Source organism: Magnolia sinica, chromosome 4 (genome assembly GCF_029962835.1).
Source record: "Magnolia sinica isolate HGM2019 chromosome 4, MsV1, whole genome shotgun sequence".
Lineage (NCBI taxonomy): Eukaryota > Viridiplantae > Streptophyta > Magnoliopsida > Magnoliales > Magnoliaceae > Magnolia > Magnolia sinica.
This window is the reverse complement of record NC_080576.1, coordinates 4,694,337-4,712,028: the sequence shown is the minus strand read 5'-3', so window position 1 is coordinate 4,712,028 and position 17,692 is coordinate 4,694,337. Positions and strand designations below refer to the sequence as shown.

The 17,692-nt window shown below is 41.2% G+C and overlaps 1 protein-coding gene across 1 annotated transcript; it reads right to left on the bottom strand.

The window, feature by feature from the left end:
- Window positions 1-6,196: 6,196 nt before the first annotated feature.
- LOC131242217 (polyphenol oxidase, chloroplastic-like) lies at window positions 6,197-11,584 on the bottom strand. Its single transcript, XM_058240732.1, has 2 exons — window positions 10,273-11,584; window positions 6,197-7,199 (listed from the first exon to the last, which is right to left on the bottom strand). The coding sequence occupies exons 1-2, from the start codon at window positions 11,494-11,496 to the stop codon at window positions 6,633-6,635; spliced, it is 1,791 nt and encodes a 596-aa protein (XP_058096715.1). The 5' UTR covers window positions 11,497-11,584; the 3' UTR covers window positions 6,197-6,632.
- Between the last annotated feature and the right edge of the window lie 6,108 nt (window positions 11,585-17,692).

The following is a 17,692-nucleotide window of genomic DNA, read 5'->3' as shown; positions in this document are numbered from 1 at the left end:
GGAAGTAAAATTTGCGGTCCCTGCGCTGCCATTGGACGGGGCACCTGGCCCAGATGGATTCGCTGGAGCCTTCTTTCAGTCCTGCTAGAGCATCGTGGCGCCGGATCTGTATAAATCAGTCAATTTCCTATTCTAGGGAGGTACGCTTCCACGGGCCTTTTCTGCCTCTCTATTATGTTTAATCCCTAAATGTAAAGCCCCACAGTCCTTTTCTAATTTTCACCCTATAAGCCTCTGTAATTGCGTATACAAGATCTTCTCTAAGGTCATTGCAGCTAGGCTCAGCACTATCCTGCCAAGGCTAATTTTCGAAGAGCAAATGGCCTTTGTGAAGGGTCGCTCTATTGCGGACAGTGTTGCCTTGGCTCAAGAGATCCTTTGAGACATTGATAGGAAGACCAGAGGCAGTAATATCATCTTCAAAATTGATCTCGAAAAGGCTTATGACCGGGTAAGCTGGTCCTTTCTAAAAGATGTTCTCCTCCGATTCGGCTTTGACCAATCCTGGATCTCGCTGGTAGAAAAATGCTGGGCAGGGCCCTGGTTCTCGGTCCTTTTCAACGGGGAGTCAGCGGGCTTCTTCAAATCGGAGAGAGGCCTCCGCCAGGGAGACCCTCTCTCTCCTAGTCTCTTTATCCTTGTCGTGGACATCCTCAGTCGGGACATTAGGAATCTGATCACTTCCAACTTATGTCAGCCCTTTGAAACCAGGAGAGGAGCCCAGGTCATCTCTCACCTTCTATTCGCCGATGACACAACAATCTTCATCAACGGAAGTTGTTCCTCTATCAGAAACTTGATGTCATTTCTGGAAAAATTCAATAGTATCTCGGGTCTCAAGATAAACAAGGCTAAAAGCAGCCTCATTGCGTCCGCCAAAATGACCATGAGCAGGGTCCGAGCTATAGAAAGGATTACTGGGTTTTCTAGCACGCCGTCTTCGTTCTCTTTCCTCGGTGTCCCTCTCACCAAGGGGAAGATCATAGTTTCCCTGTTTCAGCCCATGGCGGAGAAAATTCTGGAGTGCATATCGGGTTGGAAGGCCCAGTTTCTCAACCAGGCGGCTAGATCTATTCTCATCAAGCATATCCTTGCAAGCATCCCCATCCATACGCTAGCGACAATCAAAGTTCCGAAAAGGATCCTAGTGACGATCAAATCCGCCTTCGCCGACTTCTTCTGGGGGTGGTCCGAAGGCAAGAAAAACCTCCATTGGATCAGATGGACGAAGATTGCCTCCCCTACCAAAGAGGGAGGGCTGGGCATTCCTTCCTTAAAGGAAATTGCGGCGACCTTGAGACTGAAGAGGGCCTAGTCCATCTTCTTCTGCAGCCATGGTGTAGCCTCTGGGGGTCATTCATGCGTTCCAAATATGGCATAAATGAGATCCGAGTAGTCTCCAATTAGCAGCATTCTGATTCCCCTTTGTGGAAGAAGCTAGTGATCTTGCACGACATGTTGCTCGCGAACTCTCGCCTGCTTTTGGGGGATGGTAGCGGTAGTTTCTGGGATGACAACTAAACGAGGCTGGGACCCCTAAGAAACCAGGTTCAAGGTATCACTTCCCCCTCTCTACGAAGCCTGAAGATAAAAAACTTTATTGGACCAGAGGGTCTATCGGATCCCCTGCCCCCGGTTCTTCCATACTCCATTTGGCTTCACATCATTTCAGAAGGCCTGGCACTTAACTAGGAGCGAGACAAGAAGATTTGGGCTAGGGAGAAGTCGGGTATCTTCTCCATAAGATCAGTTAGGATCCTCATTCGTATCCAAGGCCAGATCCAGCCATGGGCCAAGTGGTTGTGGCGCCCCCAGCTTCCTCCAAAAATCAAAATTTTTGTCTGGAAAATCATGAACGATGCCATACTCGTCAACTCAAATGTAAAGTCCAAAGGGGTCCACATGGCATCCTCCTGTGTGTGCTGTGAGCCGCCTAACCAAAGGGAGGAATCCCTTAACCACCTCTTTATTGAAGGAGATTGCACTTCGTTCATATGGCATCATTTCTCTATTCTCCTCTCAGTTATTATACTTCCGAACCAATCCATCAGGGGTAGGCTTTCTCAATGGTGGGCCTTGGCCAGCAGCTCCTCTCTAACGGGCGTCATCAGGGGTCTTCTCCCAGCCCTGATACTCTGGGAGATTTGGAAGGCTAGAAACGCCCAGCGATATGAGGGTGTCGCCTGCAGTGTTCACCAGACCATCCTCCATATTCGATCGTGGTTCACCCTGCTCTTGAATGAGTTTCCCCTCTCTCCGTGTAAAAACCAGGCTGATAGAGAAGCTGTCCTGGATCTCCATCTCACTGGTAGCCCCTCTCATCCCCGCTCCATTTATTTTGTGAAGTGGTCTAGGCCTGCCCAGGGGAGAGTGAAGCTCAATGTAGACGGGTCCTCAAGAGGTAATCTGGGCCCAGTAGGCGGTGGAGGGATCTGTCGTGGTGCTAAGGGGGAATTCCTCTTTGCCTTCTCCAAGGCGTATGGGCAAGGAGCCAGCTTCCTTGCAGAAGTCAAAGCTATCATTCATGGGCTTCAGATTTCTTCCAGTAAAGGGCTTATTACAGTTGATGTGGAAAGCGATTCGCGCTCAATGGTGGAGGTCCTACTGAGCCCGGCTGATGGCCCTTGGATCGCCCACTACTAGAAGAACCAATTCAGATCGCTTCGCTCTTCAGGCTCTATTTCTATCTCCCACTGCCTGAGAGAGGCAAACAACATGGCTGACAGCCTTGCTGGTTGGGCTAGCGCCAATCAGCGGTCTAGAATTTATGAAGACGCTTCTGAGCTCCCTCTGTGCACTCGTGGGGAATTGGTTCTAGATAGGGCGGGCCTCGGCTCGGTGCGGATTTCTTAGCTGTTTTCTGAGGTTTTTTTGCTCTGTCCTTTGGCTCTCCCGCCCTTCATTTGGTGGGCCCCAGTTTATCTTCGCTGGGGCAAGGCCACCCTGCTCAGTTTCTTCTGTTTGTGTAGCTTACGATAGGTGGTCCCAGTCCTTTTTGTAAGGGACCACCCAAATGGTTGTACATGGTTTTGTTGAATGAAATTCTATGGCAAGCACCTTTTTGAAAAAAAAAAAAAACAGACAAATAGACCTGGTGCCTTAAGAGAGGAACAGACAAGAGACCATCAGGCAAACTGGCTTCCAATTTTGGCTGAGCAAGATCCTGCAAGAAAACTCTGTTTCAGTAACAGATTTGACACCAGTAAACTACAAGACACCAGCAACAAGGACAAATAAACAATTGTTAAGAACTAACAGTGAGAAACCAGTTTCACCTCCTGCCGCCATGGAAGATGAGAAACTTGAATTCTTTTACAATTTCAAAACCAACAAGTGTGGTAGTTTGCTCAGAAGCAGGCTGTCAGTAATATTCACTATCTTCCGTTGTCCACATACAACGAAAACTAGGCCAAAGACCAAAGTTAGAGGATCTTCCAATCTGTGAGAACTTTGGAGCATCACCCATCAACAGAGGGGCCCATCAAATGGACAACTGTGAATTGTGATCATCAAATGATGGGCCCCACATGTACAACATCCTGCTTCTGAGCAAACTACCACACTTGTTGAGGCTCTAGAGTCTCGACCAGTAACTCATCTAAGATGGGAGGTTTAACATGTGAAATCAAGCATGAATTTTCTAAATTTTCACGTGCTTCTTTTCCAAAATGGACTAAAGTAAAGCAGAACCTTTTACTCTCAAAAGCGAAATGCTCAACAAAACAGAATCGAGTTGGTTGACCACTAAATCCAATACATAAATCACATAATAACCAAAGCTTCCAAATTTAATGTCATCCAAATCATACAAGTGAGAAATTAACAAAAGGACCTCTCATTAATACCTGCAATGATGCTTGAAAAACTAGTCTCTCGTTATTTTCCATAGGGCCTTCTACTACTCCAGAGCGCTGAGCAGCGTTACTGTTGCTTAACCAGCAACCCGTGAATGATTAACAGACCTTCCTTGCATCAAAGATGGAGGTAGGAGCCTACGTGTAGCATCATTTTCATGAATAATAACCTCATTGGTTTTCATTTTCCTTGCCAGGTGGATCACTTTTTCTTTCTGATCGGAAGGTACTGAGATACTTCTGCAAGGATGGCCATAACTGGAGGGAAAAGAAAGATGGGAAAACAGTGAAGGAAGCTCATGAGAGGCTAAAAGTAAGTATTAAAGGAAGGTAATTTAGACGAAAAAAACTAGACGAGGGACTCACTCAGCTTAGTGCAAAACTTTGTCATGTGTCAAGATTTCCTCACATTTTTGTAATATACATATATTTATATCTGAGTTTCATCATCACTATGGAGATGAAGGGCTTCTCAGTTTGTTTGTTTTTTTTTTTTTTTAAAAAAAAAAATAATAAAATAAAAATATCATATTCACATTTCGGCCTGATTTTTCATGCTCCATTTGTTTGCATTCTTGTTTCTGAATGGGACGGAGGAACTATATCATCATATCTTATTCATGGAGTTTTATAAGCATCTTAACCTCTTTTATTTGGGTTCTTCACATTATTCACTTCTTATGATAGGTTGAGCAAAGTGAAGTATTGTTTATTTAGAAATATGAATGTGGGATGCATTGTATGATTTGATTGCTATTTGTAATAAATGCATCATTTTTTTTCCTGATTGCATTTTAGTACTATTCCTATCAGCATTAATTGTATTAGCTTAGACAGCAGGTTCTTACAATGGAAACAGGCACCATTATTATAATTTTTTTAAAAATTTTTTAAAACAATAGCTTCGAATTTTCGTCGTAACTCTTGTTCTAAAAACCGTAGCTATTGCTAACTTCAGAATATTGCTACGGATTTTATCCCACTTTTAGCTACGGATCGTATCCGTTGCCGAAGATATATTTCGCTACTGAAATTATAACTACGGCCGTTATCCGTAGCTAGCTATATCTATTGCTACTAATCTCTATTGCTACAGATGTAATCCGTAGCTATTGGTTTTTGACCTTTAGCTACACTGCCAATAGCTATGGACGTGCTACGGACTAGATCCATAGCAAAATGCCTTTAGCTATGGTTTTTATCCGTAGCCTTTACCCCTTTTTCTAGTAGTGCACCAAACCATCCCAACTGTCCGGCAAACTGGACAAGATCAATAACGCCTTGACCTCATCCTAAAAAATAATGTCAACGGATTCTAACTGGATCGTGACTGTATTGAACTCGTTTAGATGTTCAACCACGCTCCCATCATTTGACATCTTCATGTTTAATAGTTGTTTCATAAGATGAACCTTATTGAATGCAGAGGACTTTTCATACATGGTGGATAGGGCTTCTATTAATTCTTTTATAGTTTTCATCTTAGATATATTAAAAGCGACACTCTTAGACAAAGAGAGTCGGATCGTTCCTAAAGTCTTCCGATCTACTATAAACATTCATCATCTGTCATCTTTTCTGGTTTCTTCTTTTTTCCTCATAGAGGAATATAAAGGTCTTTCTGATATAGATAATCCTCCATCTGCATCTTTCAAAAGGTAAAGTTTAAACCATTAAACTTCTCAATTCTAATCTTCCCTTCTTCTGTCATCGCTTCCAATAGAACCAGGCCAATAGCTCTGATATCAATTGTTGCAAAGCACGCCAACAACGCAGTGAACCGAGATCCAATATCTGGTCTCATCCGCAAACGATAAACTAGAAACAGAATCAAAACATTTAAAACAAACCACAAGACAAGATATAAGTAGAAAAACTCCAAACTAGGGTAAAAAACCACGGATGCAAACTTTCACTATTAAGAAAAATGAAAATTACAAGGCAATATACTAACCTCTCCCTTGGAAGTACCGAGAAAATCCTTTGCCTACACTTTGGAATAACTCTCATTATACCTAAAAAAACCCTAGGGACCCCTATTTATAGTTTAGGCAACTCCCTTTTCGTACCCTTCCGAAAACCGTATCCAAAATCCGCAATCCGCATCAAATTTGGAAACGAATTTGTGTAACCTCGATTAGTCGTACGGAATCTTCAACCGATCGAGCGGCACCCTCTACCGGTCGTGCACATCCCACGACTGGTCGAGCACCTCGGAAATTCAAAATCCCAACTTACTAGAAAACGAGTTGAGCCAGTCCATGACTGGTCGAATTGGAATAAGCATTTTTCTTTTATAATTTGCCTTGATTACTAACAGTTCTGAATTTCCAATAAAAAGCTTGAAGGAGAAACACGCACCACACAGGCTCATCTAATATTTATTATTCGTAAACGTAGACAACATATCTTACTGTAGGCAGGGCATCCATATGGTCCCATAAACTCCTACACATACACACTATACGCGACCTTAAGAAACCGGAGTAATATCAACCGTGGATTGTCGACTTGTCTGAATCAGATTGAACTCCCTCAAGTTCGATCCTGTTCAGTGCTACTGTTCGTGATTGAATATTAAGGGCGACTGCTCCTGACGCTTGGCCAACTCGCAACTCGACTCAGGACCGAATCATTCCGATTCATTGAGTCTTCGAACCTTTCAATCAAACTCTTTATTACTAACGTAAGCTTAATCTTATAATAATTATAGCAATCAAAGGGAAGTGGGGGTGAGATGGTGGACCCCACTGCCGCTACGGTCGCAAGTTCTCTTATCTAAGCCGTCCAATCGGTCTTGATAAGATCGATGTGGACCCCACCAATAGTGACTTCCCCCACTTTTGGGACCAAGCTCACGACCACCTTCTCTGAGCCTTCAGCATCAATATCTTCCAACAAGCTGGATATCCCCAACTTCAGGCTAAATTTCTTTGTCTGTGCATCTTCCCTTTTACGAATGTGGAAATGGGGCAGCTTCACAAAGCTCCCTGCAGACTCTCCTAGGTCAGATCCCACAAAATCCCCTCCATAAGGCGCTGCCACGTACACCTCAAACGTGACAGGACCGTTGTCGGGGACCTCTATGCCGTCGATCACGAGGACCTCCACCTCATCCTCTTTCTCGCTCTTGGTTCGGGACTTCTTGGGCCTCTGCACAAGGGTCCGGATGGTCGAATCCAAGGGTCTCGGGTCGGGTCCGAACTCAGATACCTGGACCAACGAGACTCTGGATCTGGGTTTGGCCTTGGCCTTCAGCTTTTTCTTGACGCTGCTATCAGCCCATGGAAGTTCCACGTCTTGGTAGGTGTACCGGAGTTTCTGCGGATTGAGACAGTCTTCCACCTGTTGCGTTCATTTGTTAGTCAATGCATGAATGACACACACAACTAGTTGGACGGTAGCGCATAAACGTAGGTCACGATGAATACCTTATCAAATATCAGTGACTGGTTCACTCACCATGTGGGCCACACCATGAAAAATAATGGGCAACTGACAATCCGGTCGAAGTTATATTTGTGGACTACTGGATAGGTGAGATGGTTTTATTTTCAACCAGCATGACCTTTATGGTGGGACAAATCTGTTGGACGGATTGGATGTCGTGCATCCTATGACATATCAGTAATTACACACTGATTGTTTTTTCAGACCTTCTCATTAAAATTTTATGTTTTTGCTGGACAAAGAGGGAGGTTCGTAGCCTTTAACGTGACACGTGGCTGATCAGGAAGTGAATCTGATCCCTCCATATGGTGTGTCCTATTCAAAGACTGATGGTGGTTGAAAATCACACCTATGGAGAATCCCAATAATCAGATTCTCCTGTTGCATACAATTCATCCTGACCGTCTATTTTAAGGCCATTTTCGACGTAGATACTATTGCAAGGCCATTGGTGGTAAGCACACACAAATGGACAGTAATGGTAAGTGCCCATTAAATGGACGATCTGGATCGGCTGCATCATGTGCCACTTGGCGGTCATCAGGCAACAAACTACCCTAATCCAGGGTTAAGGCGTGAAATAGGAGGATCAGGTATGAAAGCCATGAAAATACGACTCCCGATAATTGTCAGTACGGCATGCATGTGCTACGTTGGGGCTGTTCGTCCGTTGAGCTTCAGGGTCTGCAAATCAGACAGGTCAGCATGACGGACGCAAATTGGGCATTAATACCCCGCCCATCCATAGACAGGGTCTCTGAGGGCCCACCCGGATATATATAGGTTTTATCCACACCGTCCATTCATTTTTTTTAAATGTAATTTTAATATAAGCTTAAAAATGAAGCAGATCCAAGACTCGATTGGACCACACTACAGGAAGCAGCGGTGATGGTGACACAAACTGTTGGAAGCTTTCTAGAGTCCAACGGAACATGTTCATAAGGTCGCATAGGCTTGGATGTTTAATCCCCACTGTGTGGTACAATTCAGCCTTGGATCAGCATCATTTTTCATCTTATATCGTAAAATAATATGCAAAAATGTATAGACGGTGTGGATAAAATTTACACATCATACTCAGAGGACCTGCCGGTGATGGGATATGCATGAGATGTGATACACTAGCAACCCACAGCTCCCCGGCCCCGTGGAGCCCACCATGTTGCGTGTGTGACTTTGACATCCACTTCATATAGCCCTTGTATTTTACATCCACTTACTAAAATTCAGTCCCGTCCACACTCAGGTAGGCTGGACTACAAAGAACAATGGAAGGAGAGGCCAACGCTAGGGTTTTGTTTGAGGCCCACCAGTGTTTATATTTGATCGATCCAACCTTTCAATGTGGCAGATACTCTAAAAATTATCCTGATCTGAACCTTGAACGGGTCTCAGTGTGGGATATCCTGTGAAATTGAATTAGCCTGATCCATCCTGTGGCCCATCTGAGTTTCAGATCAGGCTGAATTTTGGGATGTGCTGTGAAATTGAGAAGGTGCACCTGATGGAAGGAGTGGATGTTATATTCACAGAAATAAGGGCACCACCGAGCACAGTTGTATTTAAAGAGTACAACTATTGTAGGCCTTGGTGGGGGCAGTGTCCAGAATTCCGCAAAGCATCGAGTTTTTCGGAGTTTTCTTGAAGACTCGTCGAATTTAGCCGAGTCCCGAGTCTTGAACAAATCATCACCAATTTGGTTATTTCGTGCCCAGTTGACAGGTGTTTTTTTTTTCGTTTTTTTTCTAGGGAGAGTTTTCAATAAACTACCAAATTAATATGTAGTTTACAATGGGGTGCCTTTTTCATAAAGGTTTTTCAAAACCATAGCTCTCTATATAGCTATCATTCCACTACTTTTAATAATCGCCTCATATGAGAACAAATGTGTGGGTGGCTCAGGTGGCCCCCACCTTGATGTTCATGTAAAATACCCCACCACCTGGAGGTGGGTCACATGAATGAAAACAGTGTGCAAGGCAACACATGTCCTCCAAACTGTATCTATTAGTGTATCCCTCATGAATCATGGATGGATATGATAGTTTGGACAAGGACCTAAATATTTGTGTAGAATCTACTTATTGGAGTGATTTTATATGATTATCACAGTGGGCCCCGTAGAAATAAAGAGGGGTCCTCAAATATCAGCTTATTTTTTTACCTCTCAGCCTCGTATGGTACTAAATATCTAATGATCAACGATATCTCTTACATAAAGATTGAGGTGGCTATGTCAAAATCAAGAGCATAGTTTATGCCGGTGGTGTTTTTTTTTCATAATCCTTACCAACACCAGGTTTCTTTGATTTTTAGCCTGCTCAAAATGATGTTAAATTAACATCTACTCCAAAAGTTAGATGCATAATCCTAATTTAGTTCCAAATCTAAAAGAGACACACCAAAGAAAATAGTTAGAAAAGAGACATTTACCCATAATTTTTACGGGCCCACCATAATGATTATATGGAATCTACTCCAATAATTAGATGCCACAAATATTTAAGCTTGAGTTCTAAAATTGAAGCCCATCCGTGATTCAGTTGATCCATACTAAGGGAAACAATTTGAAGGGTGATGATTTGCCTTGTATGGTGTTCCAAAACATGTGGTCCACCTGAAGAACAGATAGGGGTGAATTTTGTTCCCTTGGCCTAACATGAGGTGACCCACCTACTAGTTAGTGTGGATTTTACATAAACATCATAATGGACCCATCCAAGCAGCCGGCTCATTGTTCCTACACACTCCCAACTGGCCCGTTAAGAAAATGAAACGGAAGGCAATGGGACGATAATAACCCCGACTACGGAGGTAGGTGTTTGAAAACCTTTTGCAAAAAAGTACCGGAATATTGTAAATTCCATATTAATTAAGGAGTTCTTTGTAAATTTCTCTTTTTAATTTTTCCAAAGTTTTCAAACATAGAACGGGCGGGAGAGAGGGGGGAGTTGGGCATCAGTACCTTGACTTTCACCAGCTGTTTGTTCTCGTCGTAGAAGATGAACGATGAGTTGAGCCAGTCGCTATCGTTGAAGTCTATCTTGTTTCCTCGCTTCTGCCTGTAAATGTGCCACATCCGGTCAACGTTCGAATGGTGGCAGTAGAAAAGCGGGTCGTAACCCGACGAGTAGAAGTTGCCCATGTCTCGGTACGGGGCCTCGGGCATCCCCACAAACAGGTGAATCGCGTTATGTATCGCCTCAATCCGCCCCATCGTCTTTCCCATGGAGGCCTCCTCGCCTGCCCTCACCCGATCTCCCAAGAACAGCTCCGGCAGCGGCAGAGACTCCCTAAATGTCTTGTTCATCTGATACAGGTTCTTCACCTTCAGCTCCTCGTCAGTGTACGGGTTCTCATAGTTTTTGTGACTGTATTGATAGTCCAGCACCTTCTTTAGGTTATCCGGGTTGCGCTTCTCGTCGTAGAGCGGCGATGTCTTGTCATTGACAAAAAAGCTCGGCATCGTCATTCCGTCCGGCGAATCCCAGTTCCAGAACGGGAGGGCAAATGTGTCATCACCGATCAGCTTCCCGAGGATCGCCTCATGGAAGTGGATGTAGTAGCGGTGCCACGGCAGGAATATCCAGCTGAAGTGAACCTGCAGCTGGACGTTGAACCCCACCTGGTCGTACGCGCCATCGCAGTACTGGCAGTGCACCCTGGCCTGCTGTTCTAAGCTCCAAGGGTCGGATGGGTCGAGAGCTCTCATGCGTCTATAGGCTTCCTCGTACTTGGCCAGGTCATCAGCATCCAACAGGTGTGCGGGTTTCCGAATGCGCAGTGGCGTGGAAGAGGACGGGAACTTGTAATCGACGATCTCGCTGTTGTCTTTGTAAGGCGGGCAGCACTGGACATTCTCCGCGCCTTCTCCAGCGTGGGCGGTATGGCACTTGGATAGGTCCGGTGGTTCAATCGGAGAAGCGACGGCTGTATTCTCACATCCGAGGGCGGCAGTACCATACAGACCTCCCAACGTTCCAAGGAGAACATTTCTTCTGTCCAACCTCAGAATGGATTCTTTGTCGCCACCATTATCATGTCCACTAGCATTAGTAGCATTAGTACCAGCACCAGAGGCTGAGGGAGAAAAGTGAGTGGGTGCTCGAGCAGCTTTTTGAGGGTGGCGGGAATGGTGGTGATGGAAGGGAGAGGCTGTGGTTGCAAGAAATGAGAGGGACGACGACATGATTGGGGTCTTAGCACTTGTATCGCTTTGGTGAGAGGGAGGGCGACCGACTCCTCTCTTATATAGAGAGAGATCGAGTGGGGGTTTCTTACTTCGCATTTTACATGCGTGACCGCTCCTGCACGTGAGTGCGCCCACACTCATGTGCACCTGTCTGAGTGAGAGGTGAGTAATGAGGTGCAATATGAACTATTTGATATATTATAAGGATTTAAGAACCAATGCACTAATCAGAAAACATATTAGAAAAGATATGATTTCAACATGTTCATTTTTTTTACCAATTTTCAGTCAAAGCAAATATTCTTTGGATATTCTTAAAGCATGTATAAATTAAAACTCAATTTGTTATTTTTCCTATATAACAGAATTTTCATTTGATTTGATAGATGATTTTGGCATTATTCTTTCAAATCCCTTCCCATCTTGTAAAACGATGCATATACTTGACCACTGCTTGACCCAAAATTATTTTTGGGGTCAACATTCTCACTCAGTTCATCCACATTGCATGCCAACCCCATTATGATGTAATCATTCGAATGATCCAACATCCCATGTCTTTTCCAGATAAGAATATGTTGTACACAACCGCCACACATTAGGTGTGGAAGTAACCTTAAAACAAATTAACCATGCAACAACAAAGAAATAAATTTTTTAATCAATCATAGAGAAAACATAGATTTTACATGGAAAAAACCTTTTAGGAACAAAACCACGGCACCAAGCAATAACAAATCCACCGTGAACAAAAAGTTAAAAGAGATGGACAACTTGCATATTCGAAATCCTCTCTTTTACAAGTGAATTCCCCCTTCAAAACCCTAGCACTCTATACCTCTCACATATTGCACTCTCGGTGATAACCCTAATCTCACATAAACACAGTTTATATAACCCACATAGAGAATTAGAAAGAAAACCACGTACTTACACAAAACCGATGTGGATCATTGATTAAACCATTGATCGATTGACACTTCATTTTCAATTGAATCGAACATGTTGAAAAGTGTCCAAAGAGCAAACTGATTTTTTTTTTTTTCAAATTATCCCGATTGATCGAGCCGTGATATTCAATCAATCAAATATGTCCAAAACTATCTAAAGTCTAAACTGGAAAATTCAGGACTTTCTTGATTTGATTGAAGCTATTGTCAATTGATTGAAATCTCGGTATTTGCATCAAATTGAAGGCAACCTATAATCAATAATAACCACCATGGCTTCAATCTTGCATTTTCAGTATTTCAAGTTGTTATCATCATCTTTAAATTTCTTTATACCTCCATCATCACTCAATGTGCATACTCCGTCTTCATTCCATCTTTGTCAAGCTTAGAGAAGTTGATAAAAACCAAAACTTCTCTGCAAGAACCACCTTAGTAAGCATATTCATCAGATTTTCACTAGTGTAAATCTTTTTAAGAATAATTGCCTTCTTTTAGCATCTGTCAAATAAAGTAATGACACACATTCATGTATTTAGTCCAGGAATATCATACTAAGTTCTTTGCCAAATTAATTACGCGTTTGTTGTCACAATGCACAAGCACAACTTCCTACTGAAGCCCCAACTTACTCATCATACCTCTTAACCAAACCGCTTACTTGAATGTTTTTGTAATTGTCATATACTCAGCTTTGGTTGTGGAAAGAGCAACCACAGACTGAAATCTAACTAATTGTCTCACCCGCTAACACGAACGAGTAACCGGAATTTGAACTTTTTTTGTCCACGTTACCAATATAATTGACATCTACATAACTTACTAGTTTATCCTCAAATTTACCGAATGTCAAAATGTAGTCCGTCACACCTCGAATGTAACGAAGTAGTCATTTCACTACCTCCTAGTATTCCTTACAGGGGTTTGACATGTATCTGCTCACAACACCCAATGCAAATGAAATATCAGGTCTAGTAGAGACCATGGTGTACATAAGACTACCTAACGCATTCGAGTAGGGCAAATGAGACATATATTGTTTTCTTCAATTGATGTGGGACATTACTCCAAATAAGTCAAAAGTGAGTAGCATAGAGTGTGTTAACCAATTTAGCATTATCAATTCTGAACTTGACTAAGACCTTCTCAAGATATTTTTCCTGAGACAACCATGGCCTAGTCCTTTAGCTGTCTCTATGTAAGTTGATACTAAGAATTATTTTTACAGCACACAAATCTTTCATCTTGAATATCTTGGATAACTGAGACTTGAATATAGTGATTTCAATATATATGTTATAGCTGACAATAAGCATATTATTAACATATAATACCAGAATAATGAATTTTTCATCACTTAGTGATCTGAAGTATACATAATGATTGACTCACTTCTGATAAATCATTAGCTCAACATGAAAAAATTTTAAAATTTTATACCACTGCCTAGGCGACTATTTCAAGTCGTACAATAACCTTTTTAACCTGTAAATCTTACTCTCTACTCCCTATACGTAGAACCCTTCAAGTCGTTCCATATAAATTTATTTTTTTATTTTTCCATGTAAAAAGGCAGTCTTCACATCCAACTGTTCTAATTCCATATTATATTAGACAACTAACGCCAACACAAATTTCATAAATACTTGCTTCACAACCAGTGTAAATATCTCACCAAATTCAATGGCTTCTTTCTAAGTATAGCCTTTCACAACCAGTCTTACCTTGTTCCTATCCAATTTCTTACGGAAGATACACTTGCACCCAATCGTTTTTTTACCCAACGAGTAGGTCTACCAACTCCCACATATAGTTCTTGTACAGAGAATTTATCTCATCATGTATTTGTCATATACTTCTCAGCATCTGAGTTATCTAATTAATTCTTCCTATAAGGTAGACAAATCCCTCTCATCCATAATGAGGGCGAACACAATATTTGAGTCATCTATGTTTCTTAATGGTAACCTATAATTTCTCAGTAGATTTCTCCTGCCAGGTGACGACACCACCTCTTCTTGTGGCTCAGCTATTTCAAGTGTTTCAACTTTATCTGTTTTAATGACAATCGTTATTTTTTTCATTTCCTTATGCTTATCCTTCTAAAATAAGAAACCCTTATCGAATTTGACGTCTTAAATAAATATGATCTTGTGTAAAACTCGATCATACAGTCTATATCCTTTCATACAATCATCATAGCCAACAAAAGTACACATTTTCACCATTTGGTCAGTTTATCTCTCTCAACTAACGGTACATAAGAGTAAGCATCATAACTAAATATGCGTAGCCCCGAATACTTAACTTCATGACCGCTCTATACTTTCTTTGAAATTTTATAATCAATCAAGTAAACGGATATCGATTCACTAGATAATAAGTCATGTTAACGGCCTAAGCCCATAGCTCCTTACCTAATCCAACATTATTTAGCATACTTCGGTCCAACTCTTTTCAAAGAGTCTGATTCATATGCTTCATCGCATCATTCTACTCAGGTGTATATCTTACTATATTATGCTTCACGATCCTCTCATTATTATAAAATTGATTAAGTTCTTTAAAAGTAAACTCTCCACCATTATCGGTCCTTCGAATTTTCAGTTTCTATTCCAACTATTTTTTTTTTACCATTGCTTTTTATGATTTGAAAGTAGTGAAAACATCAGATTTATTTTTCATGAAATAAACCCACATCTTTTTATAAAACTCATCGATGAATATGACAAAGAATGACAACCCTCTTCTAGAAACAATAGGTGATAACCCCCATAAATTAGAGTGCATATATTTAAGTTGTCATTTACTAATATGTTTTTCAATTTTAAATGACAATCTTAATTATCACCGTATATGCAATGCTCGTATATATCTAAATTTAAAAAAATTAAAAGCAGAAATTAAATCACGATCTAGTAGTACTTTCATACTAAACTCGCTCATGTGGCCTAGGAGCACACGCCACACACATGTAGACGTGATTTTCACTATAGACATTGTAGCTCCACCTGATACAATTCTCCCGATAACCTGTAAAGGTTTCGACTCCTTTGTGCTTTTATAACAATGAACGCCCCTTTTAAAACTTTCAAGACACATTCATACCCAATGAATTTACATCCAAGTGCCTTAAGAGCTTTCAGAAATATTAAAATTTTCTTCGGGTCCTGAACATGACTCACATTGGTCAAAGTACAATCCACCCCACCGAATATTTTTATATAAACCGATCCAATTCCAATCATCTTACAAGCATGTTCGTTGCCCATAAAAACAGGACACCATCGTATTTGTTGTACATGGTGGACCAACTCCGATGAGGACACATGTAGTATGATGCCCACTTCTTCAATATCCACTAGTTATACAAGTGTCCGACCTTAGGCACTATAATATGTCATAGCCACTTGTGTCTTCTCTGGATTCCACTAAAATTTCCTCCTTTAGTGTAGTATCCTAATTCTCATCTTTCTAGGTTTTGATTTTTGTATAATATTTCTTCATATATCATGTCCTGCTACAATTCTACCATTTCAACTTCCTTTTGCCCTTCGACTTAGACCTTGATTATGACTTCTCATTCTCTCGCTTAGACGATCTCCCCCTAACAACTAGTGCACCCGTAGAAGTACCGTCCCCACCATTATTCATTCTCTGCTGATTCGACTGAAGTACCGAGATAACAGTATTAAGAAGGTCCAAGGTATTCCTACTATGGCATAGAGTATCCGCTAGATTCTCGTAGGAATCTGAAAGGGACATCAACAATAATAAAGATTTATCTTCTTCGTCGATCTTCGCCTCCATGCTTATCAATTTGCAAATTAATTTTTTAAAAATACTGATGTGTTCAGAGAGATCTGACCCTTCCACCATCTTCAGAGTATATAACCATATTTTCAGATATAGACGATTGAAGAGTGACTTTGTCATGTAAATGCTCTCTAACTTCGCCCACAATCTTGCAATGGTTGTCTCATTGATAGCATTATAGAGGACTTTGTCAGTTAAGCACAATTGAATCGTGTTAATCACCTTCTAATCAAGTTCATTCCAATCATCTTCTTTCATCGATTGAGGATGTTTCGCTTTGCCAAGGAGAGCATGCAACACCTCTTACTGAATTATGAGGACTTTCATCTTCAACCTCCATAATTCAAAGTTATTTTTACATGTAAACTTCTTTGTCTCAAACTTCACATTCGATCCATTGATCTCATGTCTCAAATTTAATCTAATAGTCTCAACGTAATGCCTACTCTTTGATACCACTTGTTGTGCATAGTCGCCACACGTCAAGTGCAGAAGCAACCCTAGAATAAATCAAACACATAACAGAGAAATGAAAATTTCAAGCAATCACATAAAACATAAATTTTACATGGAAAAATCCTTGTAGGAAAAAACCATAATACTAAGTAACAACGAATTTACTATGAACACAAAATTACAAGAGATTGATAACTTACATATTCGAAACCCTTGCATTTACAAGTGAATTCCCCCTTCAAAACCTTAGCTCTCTCCACCTCTCACTTATTGCACTCTTAAAGACAACGTTAACCCCACAGAAACATGGTTTATATAACCCACGTACAAAATCAAAAACAAAATGGCGTGCTGATGCGAAATCGACGGGGATCGTCAATTGAACCATCGATCAATCAACTCTGATCAATGACCTTCGATCAATCGATGGTCCATGTTCGATCAAATCAAACATGTCGAAAAGTGTTCAGAGAGCAAATTGATTTTTTTAATTATCTTGATTGATCGAGCCCTAATGTTCGATCAATTAAACATGTCCAAAATGTGTAGACTGAAATTTTTAAGATTTTTTCAATTCGATTGAAGCTACTATTAATCGATCGAAATCCCTATTTTGTGTTAGATTGAAGGCACCCTAATAAACAAAATATCCTTTTACCCTCCACAAGTTCCCTCCAGCTATCAACTTATTATGGTATTATTTCAAGACATATTGATCTACTGTAGGTTTTGTGAGACTTATACCCTAAAAGACTATTCGAGCACCTAATTTTCAATATCAACACACTTTGCATAGACTAGATCAACGAGTTTCGATCAAACACTTTGTTTTAATACATTAATGATCTAGGACCTATACCCAAACGTCCACACTGACACTGATTCCAACGCCGCACAGCACGTTCCATTTCGATGACTAGATCGAAAGATGTATGTCCTTTTAGAATCAATCCATAGCATACACAGTACAT